At 42.3% G+C, this 20,692-nt stretch overlaps 1 protein-coding gene across 1 annotated transcript in view; it reads right to left on the minus strand.

Moving 5' to 3' along the window:
- The window catches only part of RAB2A (RAB2A, member RAS oncogene family), an 87,051-nt gene that overhangs the window by 43,550 nt on the left and 22,809 nt on the right, over positions 1–20,692 (minus strand). Inside the window, exon 3 of the mRNA XM_074987156.1 lies at positions 15,171–15,238. Coding sequence (XP_074843257.1) covers positions 15,171–15,238 — 68 coding nt within the window. The remainder of the gene's footprint in view (positions 1–15,170; positions 15,239–20,692) is intronic.

The raw sequence follows: 20,692 nt of genomic DNA on the forward strand, positions 1-20,692 counted from the left end.
GGAGGTCTTTTGCCAGAGGCTAGCTCACCATACAGGATGTCTTTTGGAATCCTTCCATCATTCAGTATGTGAACGTGGCCAAGCCAGCAGAGACGCTGCTGCCTGAGGAGGGTGTGCATGGTTGGGATTCCAGCTTGCTCAAGGACAGCGGTGTTGGACATTCTGTCCTTCCACAATATTCCAAGGATGCGCCTGATGCAGCACAAGTGGAAGATGTTCAGCCTCTTTTCCTGGAGGGCATACAGGGTCCAAGACTCTCTGCCATAAAGGAGGGTGCTGAGGATGCAGGCTCTGTAGACTTGCATTTTGGTGCGTGTACAACTTGATGTTATTCCACACTCTCTTGCGGAGTCTGGACAGAGCTGTGGCTGCTTTTCCGATCCTCCTATTTAGCTCAGTCTCCAATAACAGGGTGTCAGTGATGGTGGACCCAAGGTAAACGAACTTGTGGACAACCTCTAATGTATAGTTGCCAGTGCTGATTGATGGAGGTTCAGCAACATCCTGACTAAGTACATTTGTCTTCTTTAGGCTGATGGAAAGCCCGAAGTCCTTGCATACTTTGAAGAACTGATCCAGCAGCTTCTGAAGCTGGTCTTCTGTGTGTGACACCACAGCAGCGTCATCTGTGAACAGCATATCTCTGATGAGGACTTCCCGCACCTTGGATTTAGCTTTCAGCCTTGAAAGATTAAACAGTTTCCCATCAGATCTTGTGTGCAAAATGATGCCCTCTGTTGAAGATCCAAAGGCATGCTTCAGGATGAGTGTGAAGAAGATCCTGAACAATGTCGGAGCAAGGACGCATCCTTGTTTGATGCCGCTCCTGATTCTGAAAGCATCCGATAATGTGCCGTCATATTGGATGGTTCCTCTCATGTCTTTGTGGAAAGACTGGATCATCTTGAGTAACCATGGCAGACAGCCTACCTCATGGAGCAGTTTGAACAGTCCATCCCTGCTGACAAAGGCGAAGGCCTTTGTCAGGTCGATGAAGACAATATACAGTGGCTTCCTCTGCTCCCTGCATTTCTCCTGCAGCTGCCTCAGAGAGAAGACCATGTCAACGGTAGATCTCTCAGCACGGAATCCGCACTGTGATTCAGGATACACCCTCTCAGCAATCTTCTGGAGTCTGCTGAGGATGACGTGAGCAAGCAGTTTACCAGTGATGCTTAGGAGGGAGATTCCACGGAAATTGTTGCAGTCGCTTCTGTCTCCTTTGTTTTTATACAAGGTTATGATGTTAGCATCGCACATATCCTGTGGAATCTCTCCCTCTCTCCAGCACAGGCACAGTAGCTCATGTAGGGGTTCCAGAAGGGTGTCCGCGGCACACTTTATTACCTCCAGTGGCATACCATCCTGGCCTGGGGCTTTTCCTACTGCAATGCTGTCAATGGCTGTCTTCAGTTCGTCCACAGGTGGTTCCTGATCCAGTTCGTCCATTACTGGTAGGAGCTCGACGGCATCGAGGACTGTATCAACCATTATGTTCTCGCGTGAGTACAGCTCGAAGTAGTGCTCGACCCAGCGCTCCATCTGTTTGGCTTTGTCAGTGATGACTTCATCAGATTTGGATTTCAGAGGTGCCATCTTGTTCTGGGTGGGTCCTAATGTCTTCTTGATGCCCTCGCACATTCCCCTGAGATTACCAAAGTCAGCACTGGTCTGGATGCTGCTGCATAGCTCAAGCCAGTAGTTGTTGGCACAGCACCTGGCCGTCTGCTGTACTGTTCTTCTGGCTGCTCTGAGTGCTTGCAGGGTACTCTGGCTCGGTGAGCGTTTGCACTCCAGGAGTGCAGCGTGCTTCTTTTCGATGGCTGGAATCATCTCATCAGAGTTAGCTTTGAACCAGTCATTTGTGTTTCTAGCTCTTCTTCCGAACACCAACAAGGCTGTGTTGTAAATTGTATCCCTCAGATGCTGCCATCTGGATGTCACATCGGCACCCCCAGGGCGGCTGCACGGATTCTCCTTGAGGGTCAGTCTGAACTTTTTGGCTCTCTCTGAGTTTGCCATCTTTCTGGAATCAACGCGGGGCCTTCCAGTTGGTTTAGAGTGGTACAGCTTCTTGGGTCTCACCTTGAGTTTGGAGCAAACTAGCGAGTGATCTGTATCGCAGTCGGCACTATGATAGCTGTGGGTCAGGAGGACGTTTCTGAGGTTATCACGTCTAGTGATGACCACGTCTAGTTGATGCCAGTGTTTCGAGTGTGGGTGTCTCCACGACACTCTGTGTTGTGGCTTGGTTTGGAAAAATGTGTTTGTGATGCAAAGATTGTGGTACGTGCAAAGTTTGGAGAAGATGCTGTCCGTTTTCATTCATTTTTCCCACACCGAAGTGACCTAAGCAGGAAGACCATGAGTCACGATCAGCTCCAACTCTTGCACTGAAGTCATCCAAAATGTACAGCTGTTCATGAGCAGGTATTTGCACTATGGCAGAACTGAGTACGTCATAGAACTTGTCTTTTACTTCTGGTGTGGCGTACAGGGTTGGAGGGTAAGCGCTGATCAGGTGGATGGGACCGGTGCAAGTTTGAAGTATGACCTGAAGGAGTCTTTCTGATCAGCCAATGACTAATTCCACCATTTGTAGAAGGGTGTTTCTGATGGCAAAGCCAACACCATGCTCCCTAGGTTCATCTTGGGCTTTACCCTGCCAGAAAAAGGTGTTGTCCTTTTCCTTTAGAGATCCCGAATCTGCGAGTCGCATCTCTTGCAGAGCGGCAATGTCAACTTGGAGCCTCTTCAGTTCCTCACTGATGACAGCGGTCTTTCAGGTGTCACTGATGTCCTGAATATCTTCAGTCAAACTGGTCAGCATGGTCCGCACATTCCAGCAAGCAAGCTTAAAAACTTTGATGGTTTCCTTTTCTTGTTGATTTTCTTATTGGTTTGCCTGGTGCTCAAATTTCAGTCACTTGGCAGGTTTGGGAACCTTAAGCCTCACGCACCCAGTTAGGCAGATGAACTGTGGCGGGACAGTACCCTTCTGGCTGGGGGCTGCCCAGCTTGAGGCGGGCAGTGACTGTCCAGTGAGATGCGATGATCTCTCCCACCATCAAAAGCTACCCCTGGCGCTCGTTCTCTACACCAGTCGAGCAAGAGCTTATAACTGGTATCTGTTACCTCCCGTGTTGGTTCAACGCTGTTAAGTGATGCTGGAGTAACTCTCCAGGCATGAGCCTGGGCAACTGTTTGGGACCCCGGGCTGCCCAGACACCAGTGTCCCCCTCACGGCTTTACTGATATAGTCCAAAGGAGAGGATAACCTCTACGTCTGGTACCAGCTCAGCTGCAGGAGTTGCCAGGTCAATTCCAGAAGTTGGCACAGAACCGCCTTAGGACTCCACTCTGGATTTTCTATCAGGGTTTACTCCCTTAGCCTTGCTCCTTCCCAGGATAACCCACAAGGCAGTGGGGCATATCCCCCCTTCATAACCTTAAACTAAATACATTGTTTCCACACATTCATAAAAATACTTCATGTTATTACTTTGCAAGTCTGGTCTCCTGGGACCAATGCGTTTATCTACTTATGATTCAAACAACAATATTTATGTCATTCTGAATATAAAGCTGAATGTAAAATTAAACACTGATCTGATGCTCTATTATACTTTCAGATGGAATAGACAGAAACAGGATTCACTGAGCTCACCGTAAAAGCCAAAAAGGTATATTCCCATTTATCTAAAACTCCACAGCATGTATCTCATGATGGAGGACAAGGACAGGATTTGAATAAGACAGAGTTTTGGATAATAGAGAAGGGATTCTTGACTATGACTGGGAAGAGCAGGAGCCCCTCGCCATGGGAGAAAACTATCCTACTGCTGAAAGTCTCCTGTGGCAGCACAGGGAGCCCTATACACCTGTGCTGGCACGGACACACTGACTGAAGCCTCTCCACACCACATAGTTTTGATGACAGCTGTCAACAGGTTGGTCCAGTGGCACAGCAAGTCAGGACCTCTTTTTGACCTGAGAAGTCTCGCCAGTACCAGCACTTCAGCTCTGCAGCATGTGATACAGAAAAAGGGAGTACTAGTAAGTGCTCATTTTGATTTAATACCAGATGGTGTATGCAGACTGAATTCTCATTTACTTTGCTATATAGAAAAAAAGAAACAAGGGTCAAAAATTAACACCACCACAGTCTGTGGGCCCTGACAGAAAAGTTTGTTAACATACGCCACAATGTCCCAAGAAATTTTGAAGAAGACTTCTTGTAGATTTATTGCAGTTCTCTGCTGAAGGTTCCTTGGCAATAATGCCTGAATTTTTAACCCTACCATAGGAAACTTTACCATGCCACTAGGCAATTATTTCTGCAAGGACCAGAGCAGCACATAAGTAAGGCCTGGTCTACATTATGAGTTTAGGTAGAAGTTAGCTGGGTTAAACTGATTTTATAAACTATGAGTTTACATCACCAAGCCTATTCTGCTGACTTTAAGGGCAGTTGAAATTAATTTCTGTACTTCTTGACAAGAAGAGTAACACTAAATTCAACCTTGCATGGTTGACTATGTGGTAGTGCAGATGCAGTGCTGTGAATGTAAAAGTTCTTGGATGCCAGGAGGTGTCCCAATGTGGTTGCTCGGGCCATCACTTTCAACTCTGCTGTTCTCCAGTTACACAGGAAAAAAGCTCTGGGAAAATTTGAATTTCATGTCTGTAAATGCTAACACTCAAACAGCAACTATACGCACGAGGAATTTTTGCTCAGTACACTTCCTGCTCAGAAAACAAGCACTACAAAAATTATTAAGGGAGGCAAATAGATATTGCCTAGATAAATGCATAGGTAAATTACTGGGAATCATTGTAAGAATGCTCCTTAAAAGGCTCTCTGATTCAAATAATCATATGTTGTAGCCCTCTAATTGCCTGGGTATATGGCTGGTGATTTTGTGCAGCCAACTGATCAACCCCTGAGGCAAGCTTATTCTGAAGTTAGGCTGTCATGTAGACACAGCCTGAGGGAAAAAAGACTGGCTAAATGAGTGACACATTAAAGCCTTGCCTATACCAGAAAAACTACCATGATTTACATCAATTTAATCAAAATCCACCCAAATCCTAGCAGATGTCCTTAAAATGCCAGATAAACAATTTAAGTGCAGGTTACGTAAAGTGTATCCGAAGTAAAATGGTGCAACTTTTCCAGCAAAGACAAATTCAAATTAGTATACTTAACAAGTACAAAAAACAACAACATCTATTTTTAAGCTTAATTTATTAGTGTCAGTTACTAAACCATGAAATTTGGACATAAAATATCCAGGCAAGCTGCAAAATACCACCACAGGGAAGATCCATTTATATTCTGTGAAACAAGGAAGTCTGTGAATTTCCATGTAAAGAAACAGAACAAGTATTAAAACGAGAAAAGGATCTGTGCTTCTAGTGAAAGAGGACAATGATCACAACGGAAGTGTATGTCCTCTATTTACAGGTCCTAAAACTCACAATTTCCCTGAACTAGCCTCTAAGAACACATGTATACATCCAGTTTCAGTGCTCAGTCATTAGCGTCTCTCAGAGCAAGAGATGTACCAGTAGCGATGAAGGCAGCATCACCAAACCAAAGTGCGTGCACGTGTGGGCGCGCGCACACAAATAAATCCCAAAACCACCATGATATAGATCTCAAATAAAATGTGACTAGTTTAAAAAAAACAAAACAAAAATCATGATAAAAATAATGGGTTCCCTTTATTTGAATTCTGGCTTCTAAGCTTTTAGTACAAAAGTTCTCAAGTTTTATTCAGCTATCATGAGGACTACATCTTTTTTAAAGGAAAGACTAGATTTATGTATTCCAATACTCCACGAGTTGGGGCTTAAAGAAAATTACCACTCTTTACAAGACTCAAAAATGTTGCAGTTGGCAACACTCTACAGAGGACATCTGTTCATCATGAACTAGACAGACAACCAGTTTGCGTGACACACCCAAGAGTATCTCCTCAGATGGCAGCTTCTGATCAAAATAAGATCTTAATTTCAGAACGATTGGGGCAAAATGCCCCATGCACTACCACCAACCCAAGGTCATCCAAATGCCTGAGAAATGTAAGTTACTTACTGCTAAAGGTTTCAAAACCTATCAAACTTTAAAATTTAACTCAAACTAAACAAAAATAATTTGACAAATTTATGGTGTGTCAAAAGCACAGCCAGACTTTTAGGGTTAAACTCACCAGTGTACAGAAGGCCAGAACAACACTTATTTATAGATTCCAAGCTCAAAGAGGATCACTGTGATCACAGTCCAGGAGTCAGCAACCACTGGTATGGATGCCAAGAGTGGCACACCAGCCAATTTTCACTGGCATGCAAGGCAGGAGCTCAGCCCCGCCTCTACTCCCCAATGCCGCCTGTTGATTAACAAAAGGCCATCTAATGCTACCAACCACAACCTAAATGGTAAAGCTCTCCATCTTTATTTATTAATGAAGCTGTTGTAAATAGGACTACTAGTGACTTCAAAAAGTCTAATTTCAGCATTCCGCCTCAGAAGGGTTCCTGACCCCTGATTTAGTTTCACATCCTCTGCAGCAGTTACTGAATTTCCCCAATATGATTCCAGGAGCACCTAAGAAAAGTGTCCAATCTTGATTTTAAAATTGTTGAAAAAATCCAACAAGAACCTCAATGAACTGTTTCAATGGTTAAATTACCCTCACTGTTTTAAAAAACACCACCACTAGGTCTTATATCTAGACTTAAATTTGTCTAACTCCCAAACACTGATTCATATTATACCTTTACCTGATAGACTGAAGAACTCATTAAACATTTGTTCCCATCTAGGTGTCTACAGACTACAGTCATTACCCTCTAATTTCTTCTTTGTTAACTTAATTGATTGTGCCTTATAATCGACAGACTCAAGGACCTCATTTTAACATTCTGTAACCATTGTCATGGCTCTTCTTTGTGCCCTCTCCAGTTTATTAACATATTCTGTGAACTGTGCACACCACATCAGAATTAATATTCTACCTGTATTTGCACTAGTGCCTAAGAGTCAGATAACTTCTCTACTCAGAAGAAGTTCCCTTTTTATTCCCCTTTTTATTCATCCAAGGACAAAATTAGCTCACATTCAGCTGATTATCCACCTCAACTCCATCTCAGAATCACTGCTTCTGAGGACAGAGTGCTCCATTCTGTAAGCATGGCCAACATTTTTTGTCCCTAGATATATGTATTTACATTTGACCCTGTTAAAAATGCACACTGTTTGAATGTAACTGGTTTTTCAAGCAATTCAGATCACGCAGATTCAGTGATCTATCCTCTTCATGTTGTACCATTCATACTATTTTTGTGTCATCTGCAAAGGTTAGTGATGATTTTATCTTCTTCCAGATAATTAATAAGAATGTTAATCAACAAAGGATTAAGAACCAATCCCCACAGGATCCTTCCAGAAACATACCATTTAATGAGGGTTTCTCATTTGTAGCTGTATTTTGTCTGTTAGGCAACATTAATCCATTGTACATGTGCTAGCTTTCTAATCAAAATGTTCTACACTATCACATCAAATGCCTCACAGAACTACACCCGTCCCTCACTATATGAGCACAATTGGTTCCTAACTTTTTGCTCATAGGCGAAAACTCGTAAGAGGGACACTAAATTCCTACTAAAATACTTGGAAAAGTCTCTGATTGATTCCAAGTGCTTGGAGTGGCAGCATACAGCGCTGCTTTTGAAAGGTAAGTGAGCCTGGGGTTGTGGGCAGTTTGGGGATGATTGGGAGGGAGGATTAAAACATGGTGGTGGGTTGGGTAAGCGGAAGGTTGGAGGGGGTTCAGGCTGCTGCAGGTTGGGTCTGTGGGACGGCAGGCGGTGGAGGGGAGAGTTAAGGCTGCAGTGGTTCAGGTGCACAGGGCCGGCAGGGGGGTTTAGGTTTCAGCGGTTCGGGTGCACAGGGCTGGTGGAGGGGGGGTTTAAATTTTGGCAGTTCCAGTGCGTGGGGGCCGGGGGGGGGGGTGTTAAATTTCAGCAGTTCAGGTGTGCGGGGGCCAGCGGGGGAGGTTAAATTTCAGAGGTTTGGGTGTGCAGGAGCCAGCAGGGGGTTAAATGTCAGCGATTTGGTGTCTGTGGGGCTGGTGGGGGGGGCGAGTGTCAGGCTGCAGCGGTTGGAGACGTGGGGAGGGAGTAGGTCTCATATTAGTGGGCAGTTCACTCATTGAGTGAAGTAGGGGAGGTGCGTGTGTCCCTCGTTTAAGTGAGTGCTCGTAAATAAAGTACTTGTTTAACGATGGATGAGTGTATATTACATCAACACTATTGCCTTTATCAACCAAACCTCATAAACAAAAAGGATAATATCCAGTTAGTGTACAGGATCTATAAACCCATCTGTCTATAAACTCATGTTGATTGGCATTAACTATTTAATTTATATTATCTGGGATGAATGTCAGACTGACAGGTGTATAATTACGCAGAGTATCCCATTTACCTTTCTTATGTCATAACTGGAAAGGATCAGCAAAATAAATTCTCATGAGAAAATACTGAGCTTTTCCCTCCAACTAAGAATCACAGTCCCCTTTCTTCAATAATCAAGCTTTTAGTCAGTATAAATACAAGATGATGTAGAAACTAAAAATATTCATTTCCTTGTAAATTTAAATTGTGCTACTACTATATTTTTGTGCATAGAAAGCTTTATCTTCCAATTTGTCGCATATAACGCCTAGAAAAAGAAGCTTTTAATTAGCCATATGACTTACCTGTTTGAACTACAATAGTACAGTGACCCATTCAATATTAAGACTCCTTTATGTTACACACTATATAAAACTTCACAAGATTGTGACCTTTAGGTGCAAATTTCACTATCTATTTTTAACTGAGATTTTATAATTAATGTACACATTTTATATGTTCTCAATTTGCTTGTGTGTGTAAATTTAAGATAAGCATCAGCTCATGCAATTTGGGAAAAAGAATATCTAGGTGAGCTGCTAATTCAGCACAGTTGTTAATGCCTAGTCTGTGGAATAAAATATTTATGATGGAGTGAAAGGGGACACAGATGTGTGTCCTTAAACTGTAGTTCTGAAATACTTGCAAATCCAAGAGGTGTAAATAAAATAGAGAATCTAAACACACACATTTCTATGCAATGACTAGTCCTGGGGGAATTCTGCAACATTACATTCATATGCACAGAATTTATGTCCAGTGCAAGATATATATTTTTTAAAAGTGCAGAAAATGCACTCTGCCTGAGAAGAGCTGAAATTCCACCTCTCTCCCACAAGAGGCTGCTGTGGTGCCAGAACAGCCAGCTGTCCGCAGTGGTCATCACAACACCCTGCCCAGGGAATCAGGTTAGGAGCACTGGCTATAGGGGCAACATAACTGGATACAACAGGGAGGGGTTGCAGGGTGGTCATGGACTCAAGTTCAGAAGGGCTGCAGGCGATAGATGGACTGCAGTGTGGGCTTAGGATCTTGTGGGCAATTGGATTGAGCCAGGGGCTGAATAGGAAGGGGACTGCAGGCCACAGAGGGACATATGTAGATGTACTTCTCTGAATGGACGAGACTAGGTGCCAGTCAGGATCAGCATGTGTGATGCTCCCCAGCTCCCTTTACATTTCTCCCACCGCTGCAAAAAATACCAAAACAAACACAAAACTGTTCCATCCAGTAACTCCTCAATTAACACAGTCCTGATTATTGTCTCATTGTTATGTTGCTTATCAGACAACAAGATCATTTCAAGTTGTGCAATGCTCTCTTATAACCTCATTTGGTGGCCTGTTTTGTCCACAGCATGCAGGATTTTCTGGAAAGCAGTTATGCTTGTGGAGATCTGGAACTAAGGTGTGCTGAGAGTCTCCCATCAGGTGGTCCGAGTTCCCTGAAATGTATGCAGCTGCAAGTTGTGTCCCTCCATGCCACTGCTCCTGCCCTCTGCCTTGGAGCTGCTCTCAGGACCTGTCTGCTTCTTGCTTGGGGAGGAGGAAGGAAAGGGGTGCTTTTGTCAGGATGCCCACCCTCCACCAAGCCCCTGACTCCACACTCCATCTGCATGAAGCGGGATATCACAGCTACAGAATCTTGTCTCTTGACTTCCTGGTCCATCTACAAGGCTAGTGTATTTGAAGTGATACCAGCAATACTTAAAAGGGGCAATTCAGAGCTCTGCCCCTCTTTTGAGCACACAACTCTTGGCGCTAATACAGCCATGTATGCACCATCTGGAGGAGAGCGTAGTGCACTCCAGCAGGACAGTGTGGGTTCATCATGTTCAGTTTCTTCAGGAAAACATTTGCAGGCACTGCCATGTATCTATTGTGCTTCCTGCCACCTGCCTCAGTCCATGCTGCCTTGCAGAGCTTGAGACTGCATTAACAAAATATGTTCACTCTAAAGGAGTCAGTTGAGTGTGCTAGTTCATCATTTAGTAACAAGACATTCCCTGCAAAATACTGTATTTTACCTCTGACTACATTACCTCAACTAAGCTTCACAATCATCGTGTACAGTATTAAATTATGTATTTTAAACTGTCAAAAACTTTTATATGTACAATTTTGTCTGCTGAAAAAGAATTTCCCTCGACTCTAACCTCCCACCCTCTCATTTATATTAATTCTTACAGGGAAATTGGATTCATTTAACATTGGTTCACTTAAAGTAGCATTTTTGGGGAACATAACTAAAACATTAAGTGAGGAGTAACTGTACTTCCCATCCACACCCAACAAACCTCCGGGCTCAGCCCTCTTCATCAGGTCCTCTGTTACTAATGACGCTCCAAAGCCACTGCACTGCTTTTGAGGGGTATGGGAAGTTAAATGTTAAACTACAGTACAGAAAGTATTACTCAAAGATCATAATTAAGTTTACTTAGTAAGAAATCTATTTTCAAAAAAATATTTCCTGAATATTTATATTATTGGACAAATGTGCTCAAAGGTATTCTGAAATAAATTACTAACATAGTTGAAGCTGGTAAGATTATATTATGCTTTTTTGATGAATTATACAGAATTTTGTAGAATTCTCAAATACTGTGCACCGAATTTGTTTTGGCACAGAACTCTACCAGAAATAAACAACAGATTCACTTTGAAATAATTTATTCCAGAAAAATCTGGTTCACTCCAACATAATGCAGGGCATTCTCAGAAAAATATATGTAAAAACAATGCAACTTATCAGCAAAATTATGCAAGACACACTTAGGAGGAGTGAATGCTTTCCTTAAATATTTGTAAAACAAACAGTTGCTGAATTGTACAAAGATAACTATTTTAGGACATTTTTTAGTTCCTGAAAAGTTGTATTTTATTTCAGAATTATCCTAAAAAAATAAAATAATTAAAAACCAAACACACACACACACAAAACCAAAACAAAATCCACAACACAGGTCAGATTTCAAGAGGGATCAAGATATCCAACTGCAAAATCCAGTGCACACGCATACTGTCCTAAAACACATATATCTCTGCTTATTAGGTTGCAATTGTGAAAGTAAAATCTCTATCATTCAGCAGAGATAAGCTTTTTGATAAGACTTAAAGGGCTTGTCTACACTAGCCCCCTACTTCGAAGGGCACATGGTAAGTAGGGTGTCGGGGGATTATTAACGAAGTGCTGCTGTGGGGGAGAATTAGCTTAATGAAGTGCTGCATACACAGGGCACCACTTCATTAATAATCCCCTGACACCCTACTTACCATGCTCCCTTCGAAGTAGGGAGGTAGTGTAGATGCAGACAAAGTGAATCCTTTACTTCTGTTACTGACACACACAAAGTAAATTTGGTGGAAATTCCTGATGAACACAAGAAAGACATATCTATACATGCAGGAAGACTGACACTCTGGAGATCAATCTTCCAGGTTTCAAAAGAGCATGTTGAGTTATGACTTGAACACACAAAACACCCACATCAACCTTAGTACTCCTCACAGTCACAAGGAGTAAGGGAAGTTGATGGAAGAATTTTTCCTGTCGACCTCCTGCTGTGAGGACAGTGGGGAAAGCTGACGTGGGGAAAGCTGACCTAAGGTAAGTTGACTCTAGCTATGATATTCTCATAGCTGAAGTTGCATATCTTAGGTTGACTTTCTCCTCTAGTTGTACAAAGATGCAACACCATCACTTAAGTAACTGAAAAAAATATTTCATTGTGGAGATGTTCAGCCAGTTTTTGAAACAGGAACACATGCACTCTTAGGGCTGGTTTATACTTACCAGGAGATCAACCTGTTCAGGATTGATCCTCTGGAACTTGATTTCACACATCTGGTAAAGATGCATGAAATCGATCTCTCTGGGGTCTACAGCTGACCCCCTGTACTCCTCCTCATGCAAGGAGTAAGGGAAGTCAACAGGAGAAATGCTCCCACAAACCTCCCTCAGTGAGGACAGAACTTACAGTTGACTGCAGATACATTGATTCTAGCTACTTAACTCCCATAGCCACAATTGTGTATCTGCAGTTGACGACAAGGTCTAATGTAAACCAAGCCTTCGACATTGAACCTATATAACAAGTACATTTGATTACAGTTACTGGCAGACTCTCAGGTACCAGCAAGAAGTTGCCATTAAGCAAAAGCCTGGGCACATGGCAACAGCAGACAAGTGGCTGGAGTGAAATGCCAGGACAGTCTTTGATGGAGATCGAAGCACTCAGGGCTGGAAGGTGAGGCTGCCAGCAAGGGCTCTCAAGGCTTTTCATTACCTTTTTCCCTGCCCCACCTGGAATGTACCTTGCCCTGGCACTGTGGGAACTAGTTTGGCATGTGCCAGTGCTTTGTTTGCTGGCTGCAGCACTGTACACCTTCCTGCAGCTGGGGCTTTCCATGAGGATCAGCAACACTGGGAGGGGAGGGAGTCCATAGGCTGCATAGTATCTCTTGCAAGTTCCAGGCTGCAGACTCAGAGCCAACAAATTTGTTAGTAGTGGAACCTTTCTTCCAAAGAAAATGTCAAAAAGCAGCACAATTGTTGCAACATCCAAATTCTATTAACATTTAAGTTATTTAGACACAATTTGTTTTTGGAAAAATGTTGCTAATAAACTAAAGTTGCCTTTATCAGGATTACTAATAATTGGCATCCACTATATAACCAAACAAGTGAATGTAAAGTTAGAGGATCTCTCAAACAATAGCTGGGATGTAGGTACTTACAGGTGAAATGCGGATTACAATTTAAATGTAAGCCTTCCTTGTGTGGTTCACATGCTGGTACTTGCACACAGGCCGTGTTAAGGAAAATTATTTGAAGGTACAGCCTACTTCATTTGTGAGCCCCGGTTAAAGACAAAATGAACTTAAAACTAAGGATATTGCCAGTGGGTTCACAACTAAGCCTGCCCAACTCCAGACTCTCAGCATAGTTTGTTTATGCTTTTACAAAATTGGAAAGCAGAATTGTACCACCTAAATTCATAGCCTTCCACAGCCATAACTTGGGCCAAAATATTTAGACCTAAATCTGCAGTTACCCAAGGTCAGAAGTAAGTCTAAGGCAACAGAGCAAGAGTGTGGTCTGTGGAACACTTTCTGGTAGTGCCTCTTTTGCTGGTAATATGAAGAAAACACCAGAAAACAAATGAAGAAATGTAAGAAGATATTTATAGGAGAATCACAAACTGGTTCACAGAATGAAGACTCTCCTATGTATGGTAACTCAGTCTCTTTGCAGGTGAACTTTAGCTCACGTTACTAAAATACACACGTTTGCTAACCAATTTTAAGACTAGCACTTCAGTAACTGATGTGCCAATGCTTGCACTAGCATTTCCATCCACAGCCAGAATATGCTGAAAGAATATTAAGGGGAAAAAAATCCTACTATGGATTCCATGAAGACATTTGAGATGATTACGCTCTCTCTTGCAGAATTGTTTTTTAAAAAGGTAATAAAAACATAACACTATTTGGTTGGAAAGCGTCATTTGGCAACACTGGATTGAGTACACAAGCTCCAAGAAGAGGAAGGGATTTATTAAAATAGACAATACGGGTTTTTTCTTATTACCTAAATTTATGCAAAGATTGTCAAATCAACTATTTCTTAGACAAATATGGGACTTTAAACTGGGTGCAGTTTTTAATTCACAGACCATAAATAACACCCTGCTCAATACAAATTCAGGACAAGAAATTATATATTTTGACAAAACTTCAAATAGAAACATTTACATGCAACAAAATTTAAACCAAATTAAAAACTAGAGCTTCTTAATGGACATGTCTATCCATGGATAACAGGGGAAAAAATTTTGCTACAGCAAAGCAAGTGCCCTGTTGCTGAAGCATTTACATTTGATTGTACTTGCTGAGTTCAGAAGCTTCCCACAATGCCCTCTTGATATTTTCCTGAAGGCACTACCCTAGGGAACAGTGCTGGGGGCCACAAGCCAAATCATGGACAGCGTTCAGGTGCTATAGTATAAACAAGCATGGATGTACTTTGTCAGTGATTGAATGAGTTCCAGACAACTGAAAGATATACCAGTTGATTTCTCTCATGAAAACATGCCCTTAAATTATCAATATCACTTCAAAATGGTACATTTATGGAACTGTTTTAGTTCTACATTTCTTGAGGCTCTGTGTACCATTTGTAATTTTTTTTTTTGATGACAGAGAATGGGATGGAGTTCTTCAATACATCACTGTGAAAAGAGAGAGACAAGGCAAGACTCTCCTATTCCCATACATGGGATGAGCACGTTATCTTTGCAGAATTCTTAACCCAATGAGAGTGGAACCTGTAAAGCAACTCCTACTACCTCCCCAAACCCACTGGAAAGAGCTCTTGTAATCTCTTCAAAGGTTAAACACAAAAAGCAAACGACCTACTCAATGTGAACAGAAAATAAAAGCAAAATTTGAAGTATCACTAAAATTAATGATTTTTTCCATAAAATAAAAACTGTATAGAATGTCAGAATGTGTGTCTCTTCTGTAAAGGTCTTCAAAAATATGCTTGTAAGAAAAAATTAAGATGCTAAATTAATTTAACAGAAACTGCACAGCTTTTAAAAAGTACTTTGCACATAAAAATGTAGAGGAACTGTAGTGAACATTTAATCTTTGCAGAAAATAAATGCATTTAAAAGTATATGCAAAGAAAATTTTTATCATACTTACCGTATCCCATATCTGAAGTTTTATCTGTTTTCCATCAATTGTTATCATTCGAGCACCAAATTCTACACCTGAGGAGATTTTAAGAGTTACAGTGTTACCACACAAGTCGGGGGGGGGGGGGGGGAAAAATTATCCAATGTGAAAACAAAACAGATGGGGTAGGCTTAAATGAACTTTGTAACCACAGGAAAAATGCAGTGTACTTTTACTTTATATTATAATCTAGTTCAGTCGTTCTCAACACACGGCCCAATCAGCACACAGCTGCAGCTCAAGTGACTTTTTCAGGTCCATTCAGCTAGTTATTGTATGGCTGTGACCCACAGAGAAAGCTGCATATGCAGCCCATCATGGTAAATGGGTTGAGAACCATTGCTCTGATTGCTTTCCTGTACTGTTTTTTTACAGCTGTTTGCTAAATCTTTTAAGACTTAAAAAAGGAGTTTGCTTCCTTAGTTTGGGATTGGGGGGGAGAGAACCAATATGTGCCTGTTTAAGCTTATACATCAAATTAAAGATGAACATATAAACCTATTCATTTTTGTTCTCTACCCAAGATTATTAGAATGTTATAATGTTGATTTTCATTATTTTTTCAAAATATAGGTACAGATATATTTTACATAAGCAAGTCTAAACCACAGAAATTCAAACAGTAGGAACAAAAAGACTGAAGGTTAAAAATTCTGACCAACAAAACCATGAAGTAAATATCGTTACTGCTATATAAATCAATATCTGTAAAGAATATCGTAGTTGCTTACCTGTTCATAGCATTTTTCTTTGATGGACAGGGACCACTTCTAACTAGAGGCATTTTTGCTTTTATAATTGAACAGCTTGATGAATCAAAATGAAATTGTAGAATTTTTGAGCACCAATTAAAGTATCTCAGGGCCCCCATTAGCCTTCCCAACTGTTAGTGATAAGCACCCAGAATAAAAGCAAAACCAGCCTGGATGATATGGTAAAATGAAATTATTTTGAAAAAGAAAAGGACTCTATAGGCAAGGCTGGATTAAGCCAGTAAATGCTCATTGATGAAAGAGCCATAGTCAAGGATACTTGTTTCACTAATAGGACAGTTTCATAAACATTGTAAACTATATCAACAGTATAAAGCTATCATAACAAAGATGGATGCAAAAGATTGGTTCTCCAATGGGCAGAATCACTATTTACCTGTGAAACAGACTTGTTGAGTGGACATTGCATCTTGTTGGAGATTTGGCTACCTAGGGCAGATCTTCAGTACAAAAGCATAGGACTACTTCCTAAGAATGATGCTTCAACTGTTCTGATAAATACTGTGGGAAAAGTTTTGTAACCTGGCTGTCACATTATGCTCAACTCAGGGTTAGGCACCTAAATAGAAGAAACCTTATTTTAAACATGCTGAAGACTTTCACTACCACTGGAAACTAAAAGTTTAGCAGCTTAATTTTATTTTTGGAAAATTTTAGCTAGTATCTGCAGACATGCAAAGCTGAAATTTTCAAAGGAGTCAGACTCTCAAATCCTACTGAAAATTAGGACTTTAATACCCATAGGTACCTTCGAAAATTCCAGGCTAAGTGTATTTCTGTAGCAGTGATATTCAGTTCTCAGTAGTTCAGAAGCAAAATTAGCAAACATCTTTACCCAAAAGAGAGTCAAGTAATGTGAATTCATTGTTTCATTTACTATAGCACCATGTATTTGTATTTAAACTGCATGACAGGGAAATTTTTTAAAATAATATATTATTCTCACAGCAAAATGACTGACCTAGTATTATTTTATTAACTATAATTGATTAACAATGAAGTAAAATCATGCTGATTGGTTAATAATTAAATCGGTGTTTTAATATGTACTGAAAAGAGCCACATGAGATGCATTAAAAAGCCACTTGTCGCTTGCAAACCTTAGCCCATTTATCACTGCTCTGGAGTGTCTTGTGAAAGTGTATGATCATGGAAAATCTTAAAGGAATAAAGCTTCTGACCCCAAGAAACAGCGGCTACGTCTACACTAACCCAAAACTTCAAAATGGCCATTTCGAAGCTTACTAATGAAGTGCTGAAATACATATTCAGCACCTCATTAGAATGCCAGCAGCCGCAGCACTTCGAAATTGACGCGGCTCGTCCAGACGGGGCTCCTTTTCGGAAGGACCCCACCAACTTCGAAATCCCCTTATTTCTAACAGCAGATAGGAATAAGGGGATTTCGAAGTTGGTGGGGTCCTTCCGAAAAGGAGCCCCGTCTGGACGAGCCGCGTCAATTTCGAAGTGCTGCGGCTGCTGGCATTCTAATGAGGTGCTAAATATGTATTTCAGAGCTTCATTAGTAAACTTCGAAATGGCTGTTTGCATGGCAATTTCAAAGTTTTGGGCTAGTGTAGGCACAGCCAGTGAGACTTTATCCTTAGTGAGAAATTGCTTTCAGACCCAGCCCATTAACTAAAATTAATCTAGAACCATTCTTCAAGACTCTCCCTCTCTGCCTTTTAATACTTTCTGTGCCTGTCAAGTACACTCACAAGCTGTTTGGGACATCCACATGATCTGTTTTATACTGAATTATAGAAAATTTTGGTGGGTGGAAGGGAGGATGTATGGCAATCTGACACCAAATACTTGTTGCAACTCTCTCATCCAGCACACTCTCATCCCACAACATCCCTCATCTGGCGGAACAGTGGAAATTGCTGGACCAGAAAGCACCTGAACCAGAGTGCTCCAGCTATGCGAGGCACAGAAAAGCCCTGCTCGTGGCATAGATTTTCACTAGCAGCTGGCTCTGGGGAGCCCCAGGGCAGGAAGCCAGGTAAGGGTGCCCCACTAGCGGTACCCCAACTGGGATTGGGTGAGCTCCAATGTGGAGAGCCCAGCCCCAACCGGGAGTCCCTGCAGGAGCCCTGTGGTGGGAGCCAGGAGGAAGCCCGGCTGTGGCACAGAGCCCCACTAGCAGCCCCACAACAATGGGGAACCTGGCCAGGGTGGGGGAGCCCTACAGCCCAAGGGAGTCTCCCCTCCAGGTAGCCTGGGGGCCTGACCTGCCTTCATCCAGCAAATCCCCTGAGGGTGCTGGACAAGAGAGGTACAACCTGTACTTAGCTTCTTAAGGGATTAAAATTAACGAACAATCATCAAACCAACAGTTTCATGCAAGTTCTAAAACAGTAATTTTGGAAATCATACAACTCACACATAAAGACAGACTGAATGTTATGGCCGTAAAAGGGATGCTCAAATATAGTCAACTCATGAACAATCTTATTTTCTAGGATGTGCCTAAGGCTCCTTAGTGGGAGTCAATGTTTGCCACTTAGTGAGATTTCAGAATAAAGGTGGGCAATCGGAGGGAAAAATGTTCAGACTGGTCAGAAACTTTACTAGGGACATTTCAGTGAAGAAACAGCAACTGGAATGCCCCCATCACTCAAACCAGGCATGGGCAAATAAACAGCAGCAGAAAGGTAGAAGCTACCAGCTGAAGTACCTGTGAACCAACTCTCAGAGGAAGACTGGTAACTTTTAAAGACTTGTTACCCGACAGGAAAGGATCAACTTTAGTCTCAATGACATGACACCTACTTTTCTCTTAAAAGTGAGCTACAAAAAGGGAGCGGACAGAGAGGGGAAATTATTCTTGTGCTTTTTAAGGTTTATGCAGCATAAAGAATCTTTTAAGTTTCAAAATTTAACCATTTATATTAGAGATTCAGGCCTTATGTGTGTAATCTGCACATTTTCATGACTGGAGAACTACTGAAATTTTGACAGCACAAAACAGTCAAGCCAAAGGAAAATAACATTTCATCAATGCTTTCCAAGCCTCTTTGACAAATACGTCTCTTCAAAGGTTGATCAACTTTTTGAAAAACTGTAACGTTACAGGTGAAAAAAAAACAAAAACAAAAAAGAAACTACACCACTTATACCCCTTCAATTAAAGGATGAATAGTTCACATCACGTTAATCAGACTTCCAGAGAAATCTAGATTTAAAATGCATAATATTACAATTTTTAGGTGCTATGGTAATATACCTAAACAGTAACACAGTCTTCCCCCGCCTTATGAGGATAATTCGCTCCTGAAAAACCCCTTTTAGGGCAAATTCTCGTAAGTTGAAAACGTAATTACCGTTAATTTCAATGGGAAAAAATTGTGTGTGTTCCTGATGAGCCCCAAAATTTACACCCATTTATGCTAATACAAACACCATATCCCATTAAAATGAACACAATTACGTTAATAGTCAACATTAGTTATCATAACACAACCTAACAAGGCATTTTCCCTTCATTAATTACAATACAAAAAATGGGGAGGGAAATCTGCCAGGAAGCCAATGCTGCCTTGTTTTGCATCATCACCAGGATGCGGTGGCTGGGCTGCAGTAGGAAACAGGAGTTCAGGAGAGGCACAGAGCTCAGAAAAGTCCTCCCAGTGGTACAGCCTGGGGAGCAGAGCCCGAGGTCGGAGGGGATGTCCCAGGTGCAGAGACAGGGCTGCGAGGGGAACAGAAATCGAAGAGCTCCTGGGAGGGGGGGGAGCGCAAAATCGGGTAGCTGCCCGTGGCTACAGAAATGGGGCTGGTACAAGGGGGTGGACAGGGCAGGGCACGGGGAGGCAGCCCGGCCTGAGCACAGCTTAGGTTAAGCAGGGAGGGGGTGGTGCCAGGGGCTGGCCGCATGGGGCCTCCAGCAGGCACGGGGGCCCCCGGCTAGCAAGGGGCGATGCCTCGCTTGTGCGGGGCTACGTGGCAGAGAGGCCCCGCTGGCGGCAGCTGAGGCGCTAAATGCGACGGAAAGCCACAGGCGGTGAGCGGCACCTGAGGCACAGCTGCGCACGGCAGGCAGCAGCACCCCCTAGCCACCGGGGGGTGAGCGGCAGGGCTGGGGCCGGGAAGGGCTGCGTGCCCAGCATCCACATCTCGCAGGAGCGCCTGGGAGCCCGCAGCCACTGCCCGGGCTGGGGCGCACCGCTGCTGCAGCGCTGAGGCAGAGACACAGATCAGCCACAGCCGTATATCTTCGTAAATTCGAGGAAATGCCTCGTAAGACGAACTAGGGTATTAAATGAAACTCCTCGTAAATTCGAATTCTCGTAACCCAAATAGGCATATCTCGGGGTATGACTGTATTTGAATAACACAGGAGGAACCCACTGAGACACACAATACCTGAAATCAGGACCATGGAACCTCTATGTTCACCAACGTCATATATGTTTTATACAAAATATGCCTTGATGGATACCATTTTAAAATTCTTGATCTACTGAATATTAATATTCTGTTGGATTGTATTTGCTACCTTTATATGTAAAGTTGTGTCATTGAGTTTTGCTTTGTATGAGTTACTGAAATATGCTGTGGGGTTGGGAACATCCACAATCAGACTTTCAGGTACAACAGTGGAATAGTCACACACACACTGATAGATCACGAATGGGAATCCGCTCTCCCAAACTATCCCAGGAAACTTTTCAGTGACAGCAGGTAGACAATGGAGATTGCTTGACCAACAAG

This window comes from Carettochelys insculpta, chromosome 2 (assembly GCF_033958435.1).
Source record: "Carettochelys insculpta isolate YL-2023 chromosome 2, ASM3395843v1, whole genome shotgun sequence".
Lineage (NCBI taxonomy): Eukaryota > Metazoa > Chordata > Testudines > Carettochelyidae > Carettochelys > Carettochelys insculpta.